The 16,022-nt window shown below is 42.6% G+C and overlaps 2 protein-coding genes across 7 annotated transcripts in view; one reads left to right on the top strand and one right to left on the bottom strand.

Annotated features, from left to right (window-relative positions):
- The window catches only part of c2h10orf67 (chromosome 2 C10orf67 homolog), a 131,672-nt gene extending 119,409 nt beyond the window's left edge, over nucleotides 1–12,263 (bottom strand). For 4 of the 6 annotated variants that reach the window (XM_078416267.1, XM_078416275.1, XM_078416281.1 and 1 more), the window contains exon 1: nucleotides 168–828. In XM_078416267.1, the coding sequence (XP_078272393.1) occupies nucleotides 168–268 (101 nt within the window). In that variant the 5' untranslated portion in view covers nucleotides 269–828. Of the gene's footprint in view, nucleotides 1–167; nucleotides 829–12,079 lie in introns of those variants that run through there. The other 2 variants (XM_078416297.1, XM_078416305.1) reach the window with 1 other exon arrangement.
- otud1 (OTU deubiquitinase 1) lies at nucleotides 11,108–13,366 on the top strand. The gene has a single exon (XM_078416314.1). The coding sequence runs from the start codon at nucleotides 11,465–11,467 to the stop codon at nucleotides 12,614–12,616; it is 1,152 nt and encodes a 383-aa protein (XP_078272440.1). The 5' UTR covers nucleotides 11,108–11,464; the 3' UTR covers nucleotides 12,617–13,366.
- Nucleotides 13,367–16,022: the final 2,656 nt, after the last annotated feature.

Raw genomic sequence — 16,022 nt, 5'->3', positions numbered from 1 at the left:
AACTTTTGAGCTGAGAACGAATATACGGGCGCAAGAAAATACAGAAAGGGAAGAAAAATAGATAGCCAAGAACTCTGTTGTGCGGGCACCAACAGGTTTTGCATTTACGATAACTGACAGCGGTGAGCAGAACTACAGATGAACCAGCCGACTCCGAGCGAAGTTACCTTGGTAGGCAGTCTTCATCGGTGGAACGAGGTGTCAGCGGGCCCGGGTCCTCGTCGCCTCTGTGCTCGGGCTCAACCGGAGGAGACTCGATCGTCGCCATTCTGGGGCCGGCCCGGTCAGCGCTGCTGTTGCCGTGGTAACAGAGCAGGCGGCTGCGAGTGGCCGCGGGCGGGTCCCTGGGCCGGACACACGCACGTGCGCGGAAGGCTCGCCGATGCAGGGCGCGAGCGCGGCGGCATCAACCGCCTTGCACCGAATGGCCCATCCATTATCCTGTGGCCTCGGCCATCAGGCACGAAATATCAGGTCATACCCAGGCTTGAGTCGTGCAGAACGGCCGCCGGTTTGGTAGCGAAACTCTACATCGTTGGGTACCCACCTCATCGAGATATCAGCCCAGAAAAAAATATATCGTTCACTTTTTTAAAAACTTCACGGAAAATCCAATTCCAACAGCTCTGATTTAAGATGTCGAATTACTTATTCGTCATATAGTTCATCGGATTCGAAAATATTAGTGCTTTGGAACCACATTCCTAAATTCTGTTTTAACCGAAGAGTAAGGCTCTGCTTTGGAATGCAGCCTGCAATAGTTAAGACAAAAGGATACAGTGGAAAGGCAAAGCTCAGGTACGCCACCTACAAGGGGGAAATAAAGCATTTTTCTTGCAACACTTCGATGCCAGGCATGAATATTTCAAGTATATATAAATGTTTCTCAATGGAGGGGGAGGAGGTTCTCGGCCACGCACAATTTAAGGGCATTTTATGACGAAATTATAATGGTCGAGATCCGTCATCTCGGTGCAACCGTCTCGACTAGAAACGCCGAGAGTCAGTCCATTTCTCTCCACGGATGCTTCCTGACCCGCTGAATTCCTTCAGCTGCTTTCCAATTTAAAAAAAAGTGGAGCAATCCAGTCCCTGAAAACTAAGGATTGGAACTGAAACTTTCAAAATGGACCAAAATGTTTCATTTGGTACTATCGCTAAGAGTTAAGGAACAAAGCTCGGTTAATGGAATTAAGGTAGAGATTAGGCAAGATAAAAAACAAATATTGTAAAACAAAACTCCAGGAATGAATTGATCACTTTTCTTACATTTCAATGGAAAATTGGCAGCATTGTGGATAAGCGCTAATTTTACAGATGGCAAATTTCCAAAGATTTGACAAGTAAAATCGATGTTCAACAATCACAAGTATCTTGCTTTCTGACTTCAGTCATTGGAGTGTTTTCAGTTGATGTCAATTGACTTGTGTTTAACGAGGGCACCTTGATGCCATGCTGGAACATAAACCAACGTAATGTTCAGGTCAGTCTTACTCACCTCACTGCCAGAATTCAATTTTGTGATTAATGTTTGAACCAAGGATATGATAAATGTCTGGCTGGATCTGAGTGGGCCTGGGGAATCCAAAATTAAGCATTAGTAAATAGGGTATTGGTGAGTAACGGTCATTTGATAACACAATGTTTTTCATCATTTTGTTGACAATTGAGGTAGACAGATTGCACAGTAATCAGCCAGCCAGATTAGATTTGTCCTACTTTTTTTAATGAAACATACCTAGGCAATTTTCTTTATTATTGAGTTGAATGCCAGTGTTTAACTGGAACAGCTTGGCTAGAAGTTCAATTGATTCTGGAACACAGTTCTTTGAAACCACAGCTAGGATATTGTCTGGACATGTAGCGTTGCTCTTTCCAGTGCTCTCAGTTGTTTCTAAATTAACTGGAGTGCATCTTCTATGATTTAGGGATCTCAAAGGAAGCCAGAGTGGAACATTTATTTGGCATTCGTAGCTGAACATGATTATGAATGTGTAAGAAGGAACTGCAGATGTTGGTTTAAATGTTTCAGCCTTCAACTGTCACAGGCTGAACCCTTCCATTGTTGAGGATGGAGATGTTCTTCTGCCGTTTTACTCAACATTTTTAATTGTCTACAGCCATTCATGATTGGATGTGAATGCAGGGTGCTAAACTGACCTGTCGGTTATGAGATCACAACTCTCTCTATTGCATGCTGTTTTTGTTGTTTAGAATTCAAGTAGTCCAGTAGTGCAGCTTCAAAAGACTGACACTTCATTATTTTTTTCGTGGTCTGGTACTGCTCCCAACAAAACGTGAAGAAATGAACTGCAGTTGCTGGTTTACACCGAAGATAGAGACAAAGTGCTGGAGTAACTCATTGCATCAGGCAGCATCTCTGGAGAAGAATGATGGAGCCCTTCTGAACTAAGGTTGAACTCTGGGTTGATATTAATGGTAAATAAATGAATATTAGACCGTGGACCCATTGGGCCCAAACCTCTCCTGCATTGGTGCAGCACCCTCTCCTCCCCTACTCTCCTCCCCTACTCTCCTCCCCTACTCTCCTCCCCTACTCTCCTCCCCTACTCTCCTCCCCTACTCTCCTCCCCTACTCTCCTCCCCTACTCTCCTCCCCTACTCTCCTCCCCTACTCTCCTCCCCTACTCTCCTCCCCTACTCTCCCCACCCACTCTCCCCACCCACTCTCCCCACCCACTCTCCCCACCCACTCTCCCCTCCAACTCTCCCCTCCAACTCTCCCCTCCCCCCCTCACTTCCTTCCTCCCCTTCTTCCCTCCCCTCCCCCACCTCTCCTCTCCCTCCCCTCCCCCCTCCCTCTGCTCCCCCTCCTCCTCCTTCCCCCCTCCGCTCCCCCCTCCCTCTCTCCCTCTACCTCTACCTCCCTCCCCCTCTCCCTCCCTACCTCCTCCCCGTGCCCCCTCCTCATCTGTCCCCCCCCACTCCTGTCCCCCCCACCCAAACCCACCCCCCACCCCTCTCTCCCCCCACCCCTCTCTCCCCCCACCCCTCTCTCCCCCCACCCCTCTCTCCCCCCACCCCTCTCTCCCCCCACCCCTCTCTCCCCCCACCCCTCTCTCCCCCCACCCCTCTCTCCCCCCACCCCTCTTGGCGGCCATCTTACGTAAGTACCAGATCAACGGAACCCCAACTGCGCATGCACGTTTTAAAAAAAACTTTAAAATATGAAATTAAAAAAATATATAACACCGATTTCAATGAAACTTCTTCAATAGGACCACGGGACGACGGTGAGTGAGGTGGGTGTAAAATTGTTACGCTATCTTTCACCGTTTTGGCTCTAGTTCAGGAACAAGCGAACATACAAGGGTTTTAGTATATTGATACCAGGCTTTGAAATAGTCAATGTCTGAAGAAGATGGGTTTGATCTCTATGGTGCCTGACTCTGGCATCCACTAGTCACATGTCCCTAGCTTACAAACTGCTGGAGCCCGAATGGTTCGAGATACTGTCTTAGGCTTTGTTCCTGCACAGTCCTGAATATACCTCATTCTGTACGAGAACCTTTTCAGCCGTCTCTAAATGTCTTTGAGGAACATATATACATTATTTAGTATTCATTTATTTTTAATGAATTCTTGATCTCATTAATTTACCATATGCATATCCTTGCTGACCTGCCTTGCTCTGTTTGGTGATGTGTCTTAGTACTGCCTGGATTTTTGCTGATCTTCCTCATTAAGTTTTATTTTGGGACTGCTTGTGAGATACACCAGCAACTACACAATGCTGAGAAACCAAATACCATGTGTTTCTCGTTGCTCAACTCACAATTAGCAGGTGATCAGCTGTGCTTGCGATGGATTTGTGTATATGTTCTGTACTCCGTGTGTTGTGCGTGAAAGACAATCCACTATGTAATGCTGGCTAGGATTCAGTGCAACTTTCAACATTAAATTCCAAGAACGCATTCATAAAATTGCCCAATTGGTATATCATTTGCAAATGAATTTTTTAAAACACAGTAAGGTATCGCAATTGTTAAGAGAAATTAGGAAGTCACATATATTGTTTCAAAAATGACATTAACAGAGCACAATAAGTAAAGAAGGTAGACACAAGATGCTGACGTTTCGGGTCGAGACCCTTCTTCAGACTTCCTACACAATAAGTAAAGAGATGGGGGAAGCACAAAGACACATATCCAAAAGCAACAACGCCGCTTAATCAGGATGGAAACATGCCAAATCAAGCTTCAGCATTTAACTCGAGGGTTCAAATTGAAAAGTAGAGAAGGTTACTGTATTTGATTTTAACATTGATTAAACTACGTATGGTTTTGATTGACAAATTATAAACAAGGTACAATTAGAATATTTACGGATGCTGAACGTACAAGGTCATATCCATAAAGATGGCTAATATAGGTCTCTTTTTCTGCTGAAAAATAGGAGGCTGGGAGATGATCTAGTTCCAATAATTCATTAAATCAGTGGATCCCAAATCTAACAAAATTAAGTTATCTGCAAGAATGATCTGTTAACTCTTCAGTTGGTAGAATGCTTGCCTGTGAGTCAAAAGATTATAAGTTCTAGTATACTCCAAAGATATCAGCACCATGAACTAACACATCGGTATTGATCCAGTGCTGTACTTTTGAAGTACTAAAATGAATCATTTGATGAGGTCCTTTTGCAAATGGATGCAAACATTCCGTTGCACTATTTTGAAGATGGGCAAGTGAGTTACCCCATTAGCCTGGCTAATAATGATTCCTCAATCAATGTCTGAAAACAAATTATCTAAAATAATTATATTTTCATATGTTTGGATTTTACTGTGTAGAAAATAGTTATTGCATTTTCTATTTATATCAAAATTCAGTAAACTTAAAGTACGGTTTTGAATTAAAATAATTTTTGGACATCCTTAGGTTGTGCTGTTAATAACCATTTAGCCTGGAGATAAAATATTGGACTTTAATTTATGATTCAGTGGCAGATAATAATTGTGGTAAGTTATTTGTGAGTGAATTTGTAAAGTACCTTATTTCTTCAATCATATTAAATATAAAGTCATAACATGAGGCTAAAATCTATATGGAGTACCTGAGGTTTATCCAAAATCAATTGGATTCAGCATAGACGATATTGGATATCTTGAGAAAACAGTGCTGTGAGCCAAGTTTTTTTATGTGCGGTCTTTAATGCCACTTCGGCACAAAATTGATGGTGCAACATAGAACACAGAAATATTCCCATTCATCTGCTTTTCTAATTGATTTTATTGTAGGCCACATCAAGAATTTGTGGGTACCTAGCCTAATTAAAGAGATGAAGGTAAACATAAATGTAATTATTTAAGATATTCCTGTAACGTAGGATGGATGTTGTGGATAACATTCAAACAGAGTGAAAGTATAATTCTGTTCAATACTTTGGGTAACAGAAAATTCACTACATGATTGTAGAAATAATATATTGAAAATAATTAACCCTAAAGTGAGCTTTAGACACATGTTTATTTTTATCACTTAGAGTCATAGAGTGATACAGTGTGGAAACAGGCCTTTCAGCCTAACTTGCCCACACCAGCCAACATGTCCCAGCTACACTAGTCCCACCTGCTTGCGTTTGGTCCTTATCCCTCCAAACCTGTCCAATCCATGTACCTGTCTCTTAAAAGTTAGGATAGTCCCAGCCTCAACTACCTCCTCTGGCAGCTTCTTCCATACACGCACCACTCTTTATGTGAAAAGGTTAACCCTCAGATTCCTATTAAATCTTTTCCCCTTCACCTCGAAACTATGTCCTCTGGTCCTCAATTCTCCTACTCTGGGCAAGAGATTCTGTGCATCTACCCAATTTATTCCTCTCATGATTTTATACACCTCTATAAGATCACCCTTCATCCTCCTGCGCTCCAAGGAACAGGGACCCAGCCTACTCAACCTCTCCCTACAGCTCAGACCCTCTAGTCCTGGCAACATCCTCGTAAATCTTCTCTGAACTCTTTCAAGCTTGACAATATCTTTCCTATAACATGGTGCCCAGAACTGAATACAATACTCTGAATGCGATCTCACAAACATTTTGTACAACTGCAACATGACCTCCAAACTTATATACTCAATACTCTGACTGATGAAGGCCAATGTGCCAAAGGCCTTTGTGATCACCTTATCTACCTGCGACTCGACCTTCAAGGAACCATGCACCTGCACTCCTAGATCCCTCTGCTCTACAACATGTATTTGTTTAATATTAACTTACTGTTTTTACTGTGTGAACACTTAACCACATAATTAATTCTTCATTATACTAGAAATATTTTAGTAAAATATAGTATGTTAAAAATTGTAATCAGTAATGTTATTTCAATCGTATAAAAGCCATTTTGGTACTGTAAACAATGTTATTTGTTATGTTTCCAGATATTGTGATTTTCCTAACTTGAATGATGGATACTCCTGGGTATTGAGTTGTTTAATACAGAAGCTATCCTTCTGCTTCTGATAAGACTATTTTTTTAAGTGAATGAAGGCCAGGAAATACAAACATGCCATCGGTTTTGACCTTGATATTCACTAGGATGAAATAGTTTGGGTTATTCATCTGTCAGTAAAAGGTCACCAGACAGAAGAAGATTGACTGATCAGATTTTTCAGTCTTAGTGAAATGTTAATACATGCATAATGTTCATTATGAAAGGAGGTGCATAATGGTTACTTTGACCCGGAGTGTATGTGGTGCCTATAAAATGTTAAAGTTCAAAACCTATCCTCAAGTCAAATGCTGGCATTTTATACTCCACATTTCTGTATGTGTCATTGATTGAAAAATTATCTTTGTGTCTTTTGAAAAAGGAATGTCTTGATCTCAAATGAAGGACCTAGTCAGTCCAAATATAATGCCATATATTTCGTTCATACCATTCAATCATATTTTCATGCAATTCTGAGAAAGCAAGATCTAGCAGGATTAAGAGGCATGTGCTTAGATAAGAAGCTTAGCAAAAGAATTGTTTTCATTTCAAACATCAAACAGGCTTAAATCATTATTTTATATATATATATATAAAATGAATATATATACATATATATAATGATTATATATACATATATATATGTATATGACTATGTATATATATATGTATATGATTATGTATATACATATATATGATTATATATATAAAACAATATATAAATATAAAACAACCACTGTTTGTAAGTTCCACTTTATTTTATTATCCAATTTCAATTGGGCATAGTTATTGTAAGTTACTAAACTGCAAACAGAATTTTGGACATGAGTTTGAATCTCACCAGGGCATTTTGGGTATTTAAATGAAAGTCTCAACAATGGTAACCTTGGAACTATTGGATTGGCATAAAAACCATGATCCTTATGGGAAGGAAAACAACCATCCTTGGACTGCCTGACCTGGAAAAATATCCTGGCCTTAATACATCTCAAGAACCCTCAATGCAGTTTCCCCTTAATGCCTACCTCAGCTCAGGAGAGATTAGGGATGGCCAGTAAATATCTATTATTCACATGCTCCAAACCGTTTTAAAATAAAAGGCTGTTACTTTTGGTTATGCTTCTGTTTAAATTTGGTTACTACTCTTTTTCTATATGGTCTGTGATTCATAGCTATCCAACACAAAAACAGGCCCTTTGGTCCAACTCATCCTTTCCAAATTGCATAACCGAGTTAGCTCCATTTGCTTGTGTTTGGCCCACCTCCCTCCAAAGCTGTCCTAATGTCACAGTCATGCACATGGGAACAGCCCATTGAGTCCACCATGTCTGTGCCATTTATCTACCTATCTTTTTTATCCCATTTTCCAGCATCCAGCCTACAGTCTTCTATAACATGGCATGTGTATGTAGAGGCTTCTTGAATGTAATGAGAGTCTTTGCCCACTGTTTTGAGTCAAACAATGCCCACTGGTCATACATACCTCTGCTGAGGAGCAAAGTTTCACACTATTTATCCTCTCTGAATGTATTTCTTAATTCTGAACACCTCAAACAGATTCTTGCTCGGCCTTATGTATTCTATGGAAAACGAGCTCAGCCTGTCGGGTTTCTTCTCATTCCCAATGAAGTAGTAAACCTTCAGGGTAAGAACAGATTTTGCCAGGCAGATGAGAGTATTAGTAGAGGGGAACTGTGTGCATCTTTGTTTCTTTTTATCGGGCAAGAACAAGTTCTGCCATTTTCCATGGTAACAACAATCTTTGCCAATTTCCTCTCCACTCAGTCCTGATGTAGGGTCTCAGGTTCAACAACGCTGCTCGACTCACTAAGTTAGTGACGCTGCTCGACTCACTAAGTTTCTCAAGCGGTTTGGTTTTTGCTCCATGCTGGTGAATCTCCTCTGCACCTTTTCCAGTACAATCCTGTCCTTTTTAGTGTGTCACAAACTGAACCACACCCGATACTTTCACTTTCACCTCCTCCAACCTCATTTACTGTATCTGCTGTTCCTGGTGTCAACTTCTGTACATCGGCAAGACCAAACGCAGGCTCGGCGATCATTTTGCTGAACACCTCCGCTCAGTCTGCCTGAACCAGCCTGATCTCCCAGATGGTCAGCGCTTTAACTCCCCATCCCATTCTCAATCTGACCTTTCTGTCCTGGGCCTCCTCCATTGTCAGAGTGAGGTCCAGCGTAAATTGGAGGAGCAGCACCTCATATTTCGCTTGGGTAGCTTACACACCAGCAGTATGAACATTGACTTCTCTAACTTCAATTAGCCCTTGCTTTCCCTTTCTCTCCATCCCCTCCCCCTTCCCAGTTCTCCCACCAGTCTTACTGTTTCTGACTACATAGACAATACATTAATACATAGACAATTGGTGCAAGAGTAGGCCATTCGGCCCTTTGAGCCAGCACCACCATTCAATGTGATCATGGCTGATCGTCCACAATCAGTACCCCATTCCTGCCTTCTCCCCATACCCCTTGATTCCATTGGCCCTAAGAGCTCTATCTAACTCTCTTTTGAATGCATCCAGTGAATCAGCCTCCACTGCCTTCTGAGGCAGAGAATTCCACAAATTCACAACTCTGTGTGAAAAAGGTTTTCCTCATCTCGGTTCTAAATGACTATATTCTATCTCTGTCCCACCCACTCCCCTGACATCAATCTGAAGAAGGGTCTCGACCCGAAACGTCACCCATTCCTTCTCTCCAGAGATGTTGCCTGTCCCGCTGAGTTACTCCAGCATTTTGTGTCTACCTCAGCCATGCTTGATATAAACCATTTTGCTCTTGTATTCTTTGCCCATTTTAATTATTTGTCCTGTTTTATGCTTATCTAATTGCTGCTTCCTTCAGGGATCCTTAAACACACAAAGGTTCTTCTGTTCCTCAGTACTTCCAAGGGTGTATATCGACCGTATATCCTAGCTTTAGTAGTCCTCGCAAAATGAATCCCACTGATCAGGATTAAATTCCATGTGGAATTTCTCTGCCCATTTTCTAATATTGCTGTCATTCTGTGTTCCTAAAGTAGATGAATGCATTTATTTTGTTATATTTCTCCCCTTCCTCCATTCAAGTATCTGTTCTAATTCGGCCTTCTCTGCTCTTATTCATTGTCTAATCCTTTAATCTCATTTGTTAAGAAGATACACTGACTATGGCATGTAGTGATCAGCTCATGTTTGAGTTTAAAAAAAATCTTCTGCTGATATTTGTGAAGTCACAAGAAACTGCAGATGCTGGAATCTTGACTAACAAAGTGCTGGAGTAACTCAGTGGGCCAGGTAACACTGGAGGGACTGGACAGATGACGTTTTGAATTGGGTCCTTAATTCAGACTGAAGAAGAAACATAAAAACATAGAAAATAGGTGCAGGAGGAGGCCATTTGGCCCTTCGAGACAGCACCGCCATTCATTGTGATCTTGGCTGATCATCTACAATCAGTAAATCTGTGCTTGCCTTCTCCCCATATCCCTTGATTCCACTAGCCCCTAGAGCTCTATCTAACTTTTAAATTAATCCAGTGAATTGGCCTCCACTGCCTTCTGTGGTAGAGAATTCCACAAATTCACAACTCTCTGGGTGAAAAAGGTTCTTCTCACCTCAGTTTTAAATGGCCTCCCCTTTATTCTTAGACTGCGTCCCCTGGTTCTGGACTCCCCAACATTGGGAACATTTTTCCTGCATCTAGCTTGTCTAGTCCTTTTCTAGTTTTATACGTCTCTATAAGATCCCGTCTCATCCTTCTAAACTCCAGTGAATACAAGCCTAGTCTTTCCAATCTTTCCTCATATCGCCATCCCAGGGATTAACCTCGTGAACCTACGCTGCACTGCCTCAATAGCAAGGACGTCCTTCCTCAAATTAGGAGACCAAACCTGTTCACAAGTATTCCAGATGTGGTCTCACCAGGGCCCTATACAACTGCAGGACTTCTTTGCTCCTGTGCTCAAATCCTCTCATTATGAAGGTCAACATGCCATTAGCTCTCTTCACTGCCTGCTGTACCTGCACGCTTACTTTCAGTGACTGGTGTACAAGGACACCAAGGTCTCCTTGCACTTCCCCTTTACCTAATCTGACACCATTGAGATAATAATCTGCCTCCTTATTTTTTATCCCAGAATTTCTCCCAACACTTTCTGAATCATGCTCTGAGATGCTATTCCAGACCAATAAGTTACATGGGCATTTCTTTATCAAACATCTGTCTCTTTAAACTATACAAATCTGATTTATATTAATACTTAATGTTGTGATATTGGAGTCACTTTATGGCTTCACGAGCCGTAAAAAAATAACCCATTTATATTAAAAATGCAGTTTTGATATTTGGAGGGAGCCAATTTCCACAAGATATTTCTAGTGATCACGGTTATTCTTTAAACAATCTGACATTTTTACAGTGCCTTTGAAGTTCCCTTTCAGAATGTTGCAGGATAGAAATTTGCTGGCTGAAATTGCTCATGAGGGTAGAAAATTACTGAACCAAATCGTGCATTTGGGTAGAAAGTTACTGGCCCAAATACGCCATTCCAAAAAATGTCAATGTTCGTGGACGACCATTTAACAACCAGGAGATTTGATAAGCAGAAACAGCGCCAGTGTGCAGGTCTGGAGGCAGGTTGCGGCTCTTGGCAGGACGCGGCATTCCAGCGCGCTGAGGCAGCCGGCCTGGTTGTAAACAAGGTCGCCCGTCCGTCCCCGGGCACAGGGGGAGGGACGGCCGGCCGGATCCAGGCTCTTCCACCAGACTCGCTCACCCTTGACGAATGTGCACTCGGATGCCTTTGAGAAGACGCAGCGCGGCTCCGCTGAGCTCGGGCAGACCAGAGGACGCACTCCGCTATATTTAAAGGATCGAGGCTGAGCTAATCCGGATAATGTTAGGGTTGTGTATGTCGTAGCTGGAATTAAAGACAGCGCGTCCCAATGCGGGCACTGGTGATGACAGCTGCTATTTCTGACGGCGACTCGCACTGGCTGCTATAAAAAGACCGAGATGCGCTTCTACAGCAGCGTCTTGACCCACTACCCCGAGGCCGCCTTCAAGGTCTCCATCCAAGCAGCGGACAAAGCTCCAGTCGACAACCCGAGCGCCGCGGTGAAAGGCGAGGCCTCCTGCTCCCCCGCCACCATGCCCGCATTCTCGACTTGCGACCTGCTACCCCAGACCCCGGGCTCAGGCCCGGCCGTGCACCTCTACACCTCCACCGCCAGGATCCCTCTGCGGCCGCTGGAGAGGGGCGTGCCCGTACAGGCACTGAACGAGAGGGCTCTCGCCGCATCCGAGCGGACTGATCGAGGCCGCGGCTTCGGGCTGGAAGAAGAAGACGGCGACGGGTCGCCGGTGGAAGTTTGGGGCCACGGCCAGGAGAGAGTCTCCGGAGAGGCAGAGGAAGAGACGGCGCGGCTGGGCAACGGGCCTGCGCTGGTGAACAGCCGGGCCCTCGATTGCAGCCGAGCCGAGAGCCATGAACGAGGCCCGGCTTCGCAGGCAGGGGAACTGGAGCTGGGCACTGAATACCGAACGGTGGACCTGGTGGTGGAGAACAGGTCGGAGAAACACGCCCGGATTGCTCGCTACTGGGCCGAGGTGGAAAAGCAAAACACTTACTTGAGGGAGAAACAGAGGTACAGGTTTCACAGCATCCCCGACGGCAACTGCCTGTACCGGGCGGTCAGCAAGGCCGTCTATGGCGATCAGACCATGCACAAGGAGCTGAGGGAGCAAACTGTGTACCACATTGCGGATCACCTGGACGAGTTTAACCCCATCATCGAAGGTGATGTTGGAGAGTTTCTGATCAACGCCGCTCAGGACGGGGCATGGGCTGGTTACCCGGAGTTACTGGCTATGAGTCAAATGCTGAAGGTTAATATCTACCTAACCACTGGAGGTAGCGTGGAAAGCCCAACCGTATCTACTATGGTGCATTGCCTGGGTCCCGAAGACCAGGCCAAACCCAGCATATGGCTGAGTTGGCTGAGCAATGGGCACTACGACGCAGTTTTTGATCACTCGCTTCCCAACCCAGAGTACGAAACGTGGTGTGCACAGACACACGTTCAGAGGAAAAGAGACGAAGAATTAGCCAAAGCCATGGCAGCTTCTCTTTCAAAAATGTACATTGAACAAAACGGTTGCTTTTGAGTCCTTCCACGTTACAGCGTTTGTCAGGACTTGAGGTTCCCTGATAAGCTAGTGAACCTAAATGAGTAAGACTGGCACTCTGAATTGTAGATATTGTTGATACACTTTTGATTTATTCTTTTATTTGAAATTCTTACACATTCTGATCAGGCTAATGGCACTTTAAATGGATCTTAAAATCTATTATATAAATAACGCCTTAATTCAATGTGTGAATTCATGAATGTTTAACCAAATGGTCGAGCTTAGACTGATGAAGGTTTTGGGACACCTGAGTTTTAATCGGGTTTATTGGAGTTGAGACCACAGAATTGAATGGGAAAAAATGTCTCATTGATATTTTTGTAATATTTTACATTTCTGGTGTTTGGAAAATGACTTGTTTAGTCTCTGCTTTGGAGAGGTTTATTTCTTTTGGAGAACACTTTGGAAATATTTGTTTATGGTGCATTTTATGCAATCATTGTTTTATTGGTGTATTACCTCTTAAGTTTATGTATTCTGGCAGGTGGCTGGTTGCTATTAAATTGCTGCCTTGATTTTATAATTTGAGGCTTCAGATCTTCACAAGCTTACTTCACTTGATGATTTTTGTTTTCTATTATCTGCCCTTTCACTTCTGATTTTTATGTTGTCCAAGATACATTGAACTTCTAACTTCCTGAGATGGTTTGCAGGGCCAAACCTGTAACAAGTTTGCAACTGCTGTATTTGTATTGATTATACATTTATTAATCAACATGGAATGAATAAAACTCATACAATTTCTCATAAGTAGTTGCTTGAGTTTAAATATTTGATGTATTACTGAAGGGTCTTCTAAGTATCCATTCAGTTTGACGTAGGTCCAAAACCTTGTGATGTAAATCGAGAACTACAAATTAGGTAGAAGCTTCTATTTAAGTAATGAAATGAAGAATAGTTTGGTTTTAAATGTTTAGAATGTAAAGAACCAATGCAATCTGGAATGTTTGAACATGTAGGTTAAATGTTGTCTTATGTTCTGCTTTGGATCATTGATCGAATTTGAGCAGGACACAAAAAATAATTTGGACAAGTTTCCCATGAATTTATTATGTGGATAGGAATTTAACATTGAGAGTAGTTCATGCAGATAACTAGATTCCTCATGTCATTTAGTCATACTGCATGGAAACAGCCTCTTCAGCCCAACTCCCATGCCAACCAAAGTGCCCCATTTACACTAGTCCCACCTGCCTGCGTGTGGCCCCTATCCCCGAAACCTTTCTTATCCATGTACGTCCAAATGTCTTTTAAATATTATTACGGTACCTGCCTGAGTCGCATCCTCTGGCAGTTTGTTTCATGTACACCACTCTGTGTGTGGAAAAGATTGCCCCTCATATTCCTATTATATCTTTGCCCTCTCACCTTAAACCTATGTTCTTTGGTTCTTGATTTGCCTACTCCAGGTAAAAGACTCAGTGCGTTCACATCATCTATTCCACTTGTGGACTTATGCACCTCTATAAGATCACCCCTTGTCCTCCTGTGCTCCAAGGAATAAAGTCCTAGCCTGCAAAACCTCAGGTTTTTCCTACAGCTCACATCCTCAAGACTAGGGAACATCTTTGTAAATCTTCTCTGCACACTTTCCAGCTTAACACCATCCTTTCAAAAGCAGAATGATTAAAGCTGAACACAATGCTCCAAACGTGGCTTCACCAACATCTTGTACAACTAACATAACATCCCAACTTCTATATAGAAGAAGGGTCTCGACCCGAAACGTCACCCATTCCTTCTCTCCCGAGATGCTGCCTGACCTGCTGAGTTACTCCAGCATTTTGTGAATAAATCGTTCTATACTCAATACCCTGACTGATTGTGGGGGGGGGACAGAACAGTGTATCAGATGAAGCAAGATGGAAGGAGTTTAATATGGTACATAAATATTACTATAGTTGGGCCAAATGGCTTGTTTTCCATTGCAATTTGCATTGAGGACATCAGCCTGGTTTGTTATGTGGAATAAACCATTATATTCTGTTGTCCAGCATTCAAAAGAAAATCCCAGCTGGATTTCTAAACTATCTTTGAATGATTTTTCAGCTACATTTGAGAGCTGGCTCAACGGTGCTTTTAAACTGAAGTGGCATGAGACTACTCATCTTCCTCAGCCTAATTTCCTCCTATGCTCCCAAAAGAAGAGGAGTTTTTGGACCACAATTTTGAAAATTGTATGCTCTGGTTTTTGAATTCTGTGCTCATCAGTCAATGAAGTGAATGGGTTGTAAATTAAATCCTGTTGAACACAAAATAGAATTAATATATTGAAAAATTAGAAATGGAATGTAATATACAAAATTAATATAACTATTTCATGGGGAGTGGGGAATCCAGCTAACCAGAAAGCATTTGTTGATGAGCACATAATTTTTGTTAAGGGGAAAGATAAGTTATGCTGGGTTTGTTTTCTTTTGAAAAAGGAGCTTGGACGTATATAAAATCTGAATCATCTCAGTAGAATTTAACAATCGAGTATATAATTATAAGCTATGACAATATTGGGGAAAAGATGAAAGGAAATCTCAATCAGGTGATGGTGAATGCTTGAATAGTCGAGGCAAAAAAAAAATCACATTTAAAAGATATTTGATATATTGCTATGTGCTGAGAACTGAAAAGTGGAATAAGTTAGGATTGCTTTTTATTAGCTCGACATGGATACATAGACAATAGGTGCAGGAGTAGGCCATTCGGCCCTTCAAGGCAGCATCGCTATTCAATGTGATCATGGCTGATCATCCACAATCTGTACCCCGTTCCTTCCTTCTCCCCATACCCCTTGATTCCGCTAGCCCTAAGAGCACTATCTAACTCTCTTTTGAATGCATCCAGTGAATCGGCCTCCACTGCCTTCTGAGGCAGAGAATTATGCAAATTCACAACTATATGTGAAAAAGCTTTTCCTCATCTCAGTTCTAAATGGCCTACCCCTTATTCTTAAACTGTGGCCCCTAGTTCTGGACTCCCCCAACATGGGGAACATGTTTCCTGCAGCTACTGTGTCCAATCGCTTAATACATTTTATGTGTTTATAAGATCCTCTATCATCCTTCTAAATTCCAGTGAATACAAACCCAGTCGCTCCATTCTTTCATCATATGACAGTCCTGCCACCCTGGGAATTAACCTCGTGAACCTACGCTGTAGTCCCTCAATAGCAAGATTGTATTTCCTCAAAACTGCACACAATACTCCAGGTGTGGCCTCACCAGGGCGCTGTACAACTACAGAAGGACCTCTCTTTGCTCCCATACTCAACTCTCTTTATGAAGGCCAATATGCCATTGGCTTTCTTCACTGCTTGTTGTACCTGTATGCTTACTTTCAGTGAGTGATGTGCTAGGACACCCAGGTCTCATTCTTCCCCTTTTCCTAA

The sequence above is a fragment of the Rhinoraja longicauda genome, chromosome 2 (genome assembly GCF_053455715.1).
Source record: "Rhinoraja longicauda isolate Sanriku21f chromosome 2, sRhiLon1.1, whole genome shotgun sequence".
NCBI lineage: Eukaryota > Metazoa > Chordata > Chondrichthyes > Rajiformes > Arhynchobatidae > Rhinoraja > Rhinoraja longicauda.
The sequence above is the reverse complement of the archived record's forward strand: the minus strand, read 5'-3'. Positions and strand labels throughout refer to the sequence as shown.

Coding starts and splice junctions, on each gene's coding strand:
- otud1 (XM_078416314.1), top strand. CDS start 11,465: ATGCGCTTCTACAGCAGCGTCTTGACCCACTACCCCGAGGCCGCCTTC.